Source organism: Gossypium hirsutum, chromosome D07 (assembly GCF_007990345.1).
Source record: "Gossypium hirsutum isolate 1008001.06 chromosome D07, Gossypium_hirsutum_v2.1, whole genome shotgun sequence".
NCBI lineage: Eukaryota > Viridiplantae > Streptophyta > Magnoliopsida > Malvales > Malvaceae > Gossypium > Gossypium hirsutum.
This window is the reverse complement of record NC_053443.1, coordinates 2,331,130-2,340,382: the sequence shown is the minus strand read 5'-3', so window position 1 is coordinate 2,340,382 and position 9,253 is coordinate 2,331,130. Positions and strand designations below refer to the sequence as shown.

Sequence of the window (9,253 nt, the reverse complement as noted above, 5' to 3'; positions counted from 1 at the left end):
TAAAAAATAATTCAATTATCATATTTGCACAATTTCACATTTACACATATATATTCATAATATATATTCCACTTTAAGTCAACCAATATAATTTCATCACATATCAAGACAATCCATTTCAATTGTAAAAAAAAACAATAATTCTCACCTCAATCACTTACCATAACATTTAATTAAAAATATAACAATTAATAATTAGATTCGGATTATAGAAATACAAACCAGGAATTCCGAGCTATTCCTCGTCGACTATATTTTTCCCCTTTTTAGTCGAGAATTCCAGTACGATGATTGCTGCAGAATTAAAACAATTAAAAATCATCAATACAACACCATTCAATCTCACATTAAATATTTCAATTTTTACTCAATATTTTCCTAAATCCCAATTTAGTCCCTGAATCGAGACTAATTTTTATTCTCAAAACTAATTTCATATTTTCATTCCATTCCCACTTTAAACTAATTTAATTCTCTAATTTCACCATAAATCTCTAATTTTGAAATTATCTCAATTTAGTCCCTATTAATTCAAAACTTATAATTTATTTTACAAATCAACCCTTTACTAACTTCTAACTTGAAATTCAATCAATTTAACCGCTAATTTATCAATTAATTCAACATGAACAACATCTAAAAATTTACTAACTTTCAAAATTTCAACTTAAATCAAGTAGTATTTTGTTCTAGGATTCCAAAAACTCAAAAATTATAAAAAAAATGGATTAAATTGACTTACCAAATTAAGTTTGAACCTCAAAAACCCCAATTCTCCTTTTTTTTCTTTTCTTTCTCCTTTCTCCTTCTCTGTTTCGTTTTTCAATTCTGTTTCAATTCTCTTTTTCTATCTTTTATTTCTTTTATAATATAATATAATATATTATAATATAATATAACATAACATAATATAATATAATATAATATAATATAATATAATATAATATAATATTTATATTTAACTTTTAATAATATTATTATAATAATATATTTTAACTTTCGATTTTTTTAAAAAAAATCTACTTATGCCACCTCAACTTTAGAAAAAGTCATAATTGCCTATTTGGTTCTTTTAACTTTTATTTAATCTTTAATTAAACTTTCATCTTTATTGCAATTTAATCTTTTTTAATCAATTAACCATCGAAACGTTAAAATTTCTTAACGAAACTTTAATACTACCCTAATGACACTCCGTAAATATTTATAAAAATATTTACGGCTCAATTTATAATATCGAGATCTCGATACCTCGTTTTTGACCCAATTTACCTAATAATTTCTTTTAAATCACAAAATTTACTAATTCAAAAATATTTCTAAAATCACGCTTAACTTATAATTATTAATTAATAAATTTTTCTAACTTTTTCATCGAATTTAATGATCTCAAATCACTGTTCTGACACTACTGAAAATTGAGCTGTTACAGTACCTTCCTCATTACGTTTACTCAGGTTAACTATCCAACTTGCATCACCACTTTCCCATAGCTTGATGTGCACTCCACCTCTTTAATAGATGATAGCTCCTCTGATGTGTCAACAAAAAATGAGCCTAATTGATCCTAGCTTCAAGGTTTGCATCGCGACTTCTTCCTATAAATCCGATGTCAAACTCACATCTTCCATGGGCGAAAGCCTCGTCGACGACTTGGCCGACGACTTGGCTAACTCCTTCGCTTTACTCAAATTGAGTCTCATTGGTCCCAGCTTCACTGTTTTCATCGTAACTTTTTCCCCTAATTTCGATGACAAACTTACATCTACCTCATGTGGAAGCCCCTTCGACGACTCAACAAGCTCCGATGTTGCATTTTCTTTGACCACAACTGACTTGGATTGCTTTGGAAAGTTTCGCAACTCATGCAGACCACGACACAAGAAGCATTTTACTTGCTTCTTTTTACTCCTCTTTGCCCTCTTGGCTTCGACTTTTCTCTTACTCGAACCAAGCTTCTTGGACTCATTGTCTACTCCATCGTCCCCTTCAATGACAGATTTCTTCAGACACTTCCGCAACCTATGCGGACCATGACACAAGAAGCATTCCAATGGCTTCTTATCGTTTTTGACCTCTTTGGTTTCGACACCCCTTGCGCTCGAACCAAGTCTCAAGGCCTTACCTTCCGATTTTTCCTTCTTAGAAAGAGCAGATTTCTTCAAACATTTCTTCAACATATGAGGATCGTCGTAAAGAAAGCATTTCAACTAGTCCCTCTTTCTGTTAGGTTTCTTCTTTCCAACTCGTGGTTTCTCATTACCACCATCGTCGTCGTTGCCATTGCCATCATTATCTTTCTTGTGATCTTTTTCACATACTCCTCTTTCTTCGGACTTGGAAGACCCAAGCTTGTCTTTCCCTAGACCATGCTTGACCACGGACTTCGCTACCGTTATGGCTTCCGACAGCTTTTGGACACCTCTTTGTTCCACTTCTTGTCTGACTCACAACTTCAACCCATTCTTAAAAATAAGTAATGCCTCTTTTCCTGTCACATCTGAAACTTGGAGTATGAGTTCTTTGAACTCTCGAACATACTCCCTCACTGTGCCCTATTGCGTTAACCATCGCAACTTTGTCTGAGCTTCTTTCTCGGTAAATTTTGGGTAAAATTGTCCCTTCAACTCATATTGAAACTTTTGTCACGTCCCAATCTCATTTTGCCTTTTATCTGTAGACCTACCCCACCATAAAAGCGCAATATCAATAAGAAACATTGAAACAATATTTACCTTAACTGCATCGTCTATGATGCCTTTGGCACAAAAGTAGTTTTCCATCCCCCACAAAAAATTGTCCACATCGCATGTTGACCTTGTCCCACAAACACTTTTGGCTTCAAGACATCCTCGTAATTGAGTGCTACATTTGACACTCATTTCCCCACGGCTGCTCGATACAAGGCCAGGTTTCTTCAAGCTATTTTATTCTTGTTGTTCAAAGTCATTGCCGTAGCCATTATTTCCTTCTTTAAAGCCATCACCATGGCTTCGAAACCATCATTCCTCTCCGTCAACTTATCCCTGTGTGAATTAAACAACTTATTTACCTCATCCATAGTGGAAGCGAGAGACATCTTCACATAGTCTCTGGACTGCTCATTCCAGTTGTCTATGGTATCCTCGACCACATCGAGTGAGACATTTACATCCTCCATGGATCCCTCAAGTTTATCCACATGTTCCTTAATAACTGGCAACATCTCCCTCAAAAGGACTAATTTTTTGGCCCACTTTTGTTCGAACTCTTCTTTCGACATCCCAACGGTGCCTTCGCAACCAATAGCTCGGATACTACTTGTCATAAGGATAGATCTTTCGTCTCGCGATTCGTGCAGCCTTAAGCGATTCGTTCATTCCAAACTTGCCTAAGTCAACCTAACAACCACAAGTGAGGATTCCTTTAAAACTCCTCCAATGCACCAATTTGTATAACAGAAGCGATTATGGCAAAAGAAGCCACAAAAGAACAACATAAAGCCATAGAAAAAGAACGTACAAAAGGTGTTTGAGTAAATGCTCTCAATATTCTCTTATTCACAAAGAATAATGAAACAATGAATGGAGTCGAGTTACAAGTGAGGGGGAGGCTGTCTATTTATAGTTGAGCTCCCCTAAAACCGACGGTTAAGATCAAGTTACATCGACGGACGAGATTAGCCTATCCCTTGATTTTAGAGATTTACAAGATTACATCATATCAAATCTAATCTAATCTTTATAAGATATGATTCCCTATAAATCTTTTAAGATTAGTTCTCATACTTATCAAGATAGCCTAAGTTGTCATATTTTCATCATTGGGCCACCTAGGTTTCAATCTGACAGGCTTCTCCAACAACTTATTGAATCGGGCTAGTTCTTGCGGGCCAAATGATCCCCATCTAAACAATAGACCTCCATTGGATACATTTGGTGTGATGGTCACGGGCTTTGGACTGCGACTCGTGACACCTACATCTTTATGCCATTTTAGTCATGAACCTTTGACTTATCAATAATTGAATGAATCTCATTAACTAAAGATAAGCTCCACCACTACGATTTCTTTTGCATTGCAGGTTCAATTACCAAATTAGTTATTTTATTTCTTCGCTTTAATAATTAATTTTTACTCTTTTGTAAATTGATTTATTTATTTATTCTTAGTTAATTTTTATATTTATATTAGTTTGATTAAATTCTTGAAGTTTTTATTTTATTATTTTTTAAGTTACAAAATATTTTAGTAAAATCGATTTTCGGAATACTTCAACGAAAATATTTCGTTGTAATTTATTACTTGACAACAATCTCACGTACTTGTGAGTAGTGGTAGAAAGTGGTAACGACTATTGAGCTTTGAATTTATATATTAGTTTTCACCATTATTTTTATATCCACTTTTTTCACATCAACTATACTTGGGAATTCCAAGGAAACTGTAGGAAGAGTTTTGGCAAAGCAAAGCTTCTTGTGTTTTCTTCTTCTTTTACCCTAGTCTTAAGGGGGTATTTATAGAAGGAGGGAGGTCGAGTGGATCCCAATCATTGAGTGTAAGTGTTGTGATAGGGTGGTTGATGTTAGGCTAGGGCATTATTAGAGTCGACTTGAAGGGATTAGATGAGGAATCTATCAAATGTAATGGATTGATGAATGCACTATTAGAATCAACTTGAAGGGATTAGATGAGGAATCTGTCAAATGTGATGGATTGATGAGTATTGTTAGGGCGTGAGGCCAAAATGACGAGATTGTGTTGCTAAGTCCCTACTATGGTTGATTGTATAAACTTTTTTTTAGAAAATATGAATTCCACACTAACCCTTTAAAAGATTGTTGACAATTACAACTAATCATGCTGATTTTTTGAGTTTGCATTTGTTGTAATGTACATATATTGGCATTGACAACGATTTACATGAACAGCAAATTTAGCCATTAGCCCCCAAACTCAGCCGATTGGCACCTCTTAGATCGGCCGAAAAATGGCTTTCTTGGCAATATGCTATTGAAGCAGACAAGACCATGTGAAAATGCTGTATTCCTTTTTTTTTAACTGGTTCTAAGATTTTCTCCACTTATCTTCTAGCTTTCAGCATGGTCCCTCTCACCCCCTCTTGTGTACGTCTCTTGATAAACTTTCATAATCTAGTCCCTGCGGTACAAAATAAGTAAATAAACAAAAATAAAAAATCGAAAATATTGAGATTAGAATTTTAAACACTTTGAATATAATATCATAGTTTGTTTGTTTTTGTTTCATAATAATTTGTTCTTGGGGGGTATGCCAAGATTTGATTGACCCATCTTCCATGCATTGAAGCATCCAATTTCAGATTCTTGTTCCTTCATGGTGTGACACCATCTTCTGCCTCTCTATCCATTATCACCTTCCCATTTTGGGTCCCCCATGCACCCATTTCTCTTTGAGGTTGAAAATCATCCTATCAAAACGAAAAAAGAAAAAGGAAAAAGAAAAAGAAAAACACTTTAACATTCATATGCTTGTCCTCTAGCAACATAGAATGATGTAAAAATTTTACGTAAATATAATCCAAATTTTATTTGGTTTGAATATGTTTTAATTATCAGTATGTTTTGTGATGGATGATGCTAGTGATTTGCAATACATAAACATTATATATATACACGCGTATGTGTGTGAAAACCATGTATTTAATATATAGAGATATATTTAAAATTAACATACAACGAATAATGAAACATATTATTTAAAACTAATTAATAATAACATATAAAATATATATGATATTAAAAAATTAGATTAAATTGTGAGTAAAACGAAATTTAATTACGTAAATACATAATATTAAGAGTACTAAATGAATACAATTCTTTAAGATTGTGTTGTCATTAATCCTGAGTTGGTGTCAAGTTAAATTAGATTAAATTGTGACATCGGCTTAATCAACAACACTATTAAAATGTGCATATTAAAATAAAACTTTGGTCAAGTGGTTAATTTAAGGTTTTGTTAATGTAATTAGTAATAGATTCCAATCTCATTCTATATATATATAATTTTCTTAAATGAGTTAGTACCCGGTTAACTTGTGACAACAACTCGATTATTAGACGGTCCAAAAGTTAGGTATAGACTGTGAATACACAATCCCTATGGTCCTTTTGTCACATTTCCTATGGTTTTTTTAGTGTCTTCATTGCTCTTGATTTAACTTACCAAAGAGGCAAAAGACCAGCCAAATGGTCCAAACCCATAAATGGCAGTGAACCTCAGTGGGATTTTATATATAAATATAAGTATATTTATGTGTGTGTCAAATTGTATAAAAGATTCCTATACTATATGATCTTTTCGATTTAATCCATTTATCGTAATTTGATTATTTTTAATCTCGAAATGTATATTTTTAGTTTTCGGATTAAAGAATTTCCCATCAATTTCATCAAATAAGTCGATGTAACATATGTACTTTCTGCATTTAAAAACGTTTGCCCCAACACAGAAACCATACATTTCAAAAAGTAAAGGAATTAAAAATAATAAATTAGAGTAGAAGGATTAAATCATAAAAACGTATTTTACAGGGACCTTGTATAGAATTTAGAGAGATATATAAAGTGTTTAAATAAGAAAGGGAAAAAAATCTGACAAAATTCCAACTGCCCCTGTATAAGCAGACCAATAAGACACAGAAACCACGTGCACTTGAATTTACTCTCTTTCGCCATCATGGGATGCACTTGACTCCCATTATTTATGACATCATACGTCACATTGACAACTCTCATCTTTTGCCCTGTTTTTATTATTTAAATTAAAAAGATAATATTAATAATTAATAAAATTTAAGATTTATGTTTATTTGATCTTAAATGAAATTAAATAATGGATTTATACTCGAATTTTATAAATAAAGATAATAATTTCGGAAAATAACTTAAAAAAGACAATAATTTCATCACAAAAAGAATATTAAAGAAATAATTGCAAGTTGCAAACTTATGAATTTCTTCCAGTACTTTCAAGTTTCTAGACTTTTTTTTTTTAATTTTCCTACATGGGACAGTTTGGATTCAGATTCACGGAAAGCAAGAGAAAAAAAAGCTGAAAAATCATTAATTTCAGTACTTTCAGGCACATTCTAATATCATAAAAAAATAAAAATTCAAATATAACCCTCAGTAATATATGATTGGTTTACTGCTCATCACGCAATGCCAAGCACACTTTTTCTGGGGAAAAAGAGAGAGCCAAAAAGCATTAATTTAATATTCCTTTTCTTTATGGTGATCATAAATAAAATTATAAAACCTGTCACACAAGTAGATGACTTTTAGCAAAGTAAGTTTTTTTATATTAATGGGTAATTAATTTTCTTTTATAACATTGCATTTCATTAAATAAAAATGAAAACCCAAATTCACTTGCAACATAAAATATCTTCATAATAAAAAAATTAACAAAAAAAACCCCCTAATTTCAACTTGTTCTTGAAAGACTAATTCACCCTAGATCTGCTTGCTAATTCATCCTTCAATTGTTTCATGACATTTTTTTAGAACCCCCCAAAAAAATTTCAAAAGCATGGAGAGATCAAGGGAAAAATAATACAAGTAAATAAAAAGTCAAATTATTGTTTTATCGCTCTACTATACTTAAAATTAAAGGTTTAATCTTTATACTTTAATCTATCATTATCTTTATAATATCATTACTTAATTCAATTAATGAATCATGTAACTATCGCTAATCATTCCGATAAAATAGTAATAGTGTTAACTAATTGAGCTAAGTAATGATATTATAAAAGTAAAGGGATAGAATTATGTTAAATTAAAATATAATGACTAAATTCTGAATTTGAGCATAATAGAATGACCAAAACCGGAAATTGACCTAAAAACAAATGGAATTAAAGGTACTAAATTGAGAAATTTTGTGGTCTCAAAAAGTCCATTTCCAGATCTTGATCCGAAGATCGACCTTACACTTGGACCCTGAAACATTGGCCACCGACGGTGACTTACCTTTCGGCACAGTCCCTTTAATGTCATCACACGTAACTCTAATCCCCACTTTCTTGCTCTTCAATCCATCCACTTTCACTGTCACTTTAGTATCCATCTCAATTTTCAACGGGATCCCATTTTTCTTCTTCAGATCGGGTCTCAAGTTGTTGACGGTGTCGGCATCTAGATCACTTGATGTCGTTATTACAACTCCCTTGAATGTTGTCTCGTTTTTGCTGTTACTGATGAAGGCCGGCAATGTGCCGTTGCCTATAAACACATCGTTGTTACTTGTAACGCATGAGAGGGTGAATGGGTCGTAAGTGAAGGTGAGGTGGGAATTTGGGTTTTTGGAAGAAAGGGTTAAGTTGAAAAGGGTTGAGAGATGGGAGGAGGCGGAATCGGCGGTGGTCGTTAGGTTTAAGCGGTGGACACGGAGGGAAGCGAGGGTGAAAGAAGGGCGGTGAGGGCGGTAAAGGACGTAAAGGATGGAACCAGCTATGGCAACTAAAAGGGCAAGGATAAGGATGATGAGGATGGTCCAGAAACAGCAGCAGCAGCAGTAGTTTCGGCGGGGACGGTGGTGGTGACGGCGGTTGTAAGGCTGACGGTAAGGTTGGCGAGAAGTGGGGTTGTAGAGATTGGATTTTGTTGCTCCACCGTTGGTTGCAGTTGTTGTAGCAGCTGGGGGTCCGGCAGTGGCGCCGTTGGCGGGGGGCGGGGCGGCGGTTGTGGTAGCGGCGGGTTTAGAGGAAGGGAAGACAGACATTGTTAAAGAGAAAAGAAACAGTGGCGGAGGGGTGTAGTACGAGAAATGGGAGAGTCAAAGAGATGAGATTTGTGGAGAGACAGAAGAGTGAATTTGAGGAGAGGAATGGAAGAGAAAAGTACACTCCAACCAATGGAGATGCTGCCACCTCACTAAGATTATGCATATTTTATTTTATTTTCTCATGATATATATAAAAATAAATATATATGTCTGTCGGAAGATTGCGTGATATCATTTTAAAAAAGGGTGTTAAATCGATTCATCAAAAATTTAATATAAACCAATTGAATTAGAAATGAACGGTTGAATCAGAATTTTAATTTTCTTTTATTTTTATGATTTTTAATAATGGATTTAATCGAATCGGACGAGCTAGTCAAATGGTTAGATTGGTTAGACCGACAAACCGATGACCTTACCGATTCGACCAATGATTTGGTTTTGAAAATCTTAATCATTAGGTCTAGCTATAAGTTCAAGCTCGATCGGTAACGTTGCTATT

The 9,253-nt window shown here is 33.6% G+C and overlaps 1 protein-coding gene across 1 annotated transcript; it reads right to left on the bottom strand.

The window, feature by feature from the left end:
- Positions 1-6,428: 6,428 nt before the first annotated feature.
- LOC107953893 (NDR1/HIN1-like protein 13) lies at positions 6,429-8,907 on the bottom strand. The gene is made up of 2 exons (XM_016889334.2): positions 7,998-8,907; positions 6,429-6,766 (listed from the first exon to the last, which is right to left on the bottom strand). The coding sequence occupies exons 1-2, from the start codon at positions 8,746-8,748 to the stop codon at positions 6,549-6,551; spliced, it is 969 nt and encodes a 322-aa protein (XP_016744823.1). The 5' UTR covers positions 8,749-8,907; the 3' UTR covers positions 6,429-6,548.
- Between the last annotated feature and the right edge of the window lie 346 nt (positions 8,908-9,253).

Coding starts and splice junctions, on each gene's coding strand:
- LOC107953893 (XM_016889334.2), bottom strand. CDS start 8,748: ATGTCTGTCTTCCCTTCCTCTAAACCCGCCGCTACCACAACCGCCGCC. Junction 6,767..7,997: donor TAAAGGGACTGTGCCGAAAG/GTAAGTCACCGT, acceptor TAATAAAAACAG/GGCAAAAGATGAGAGTTGTC.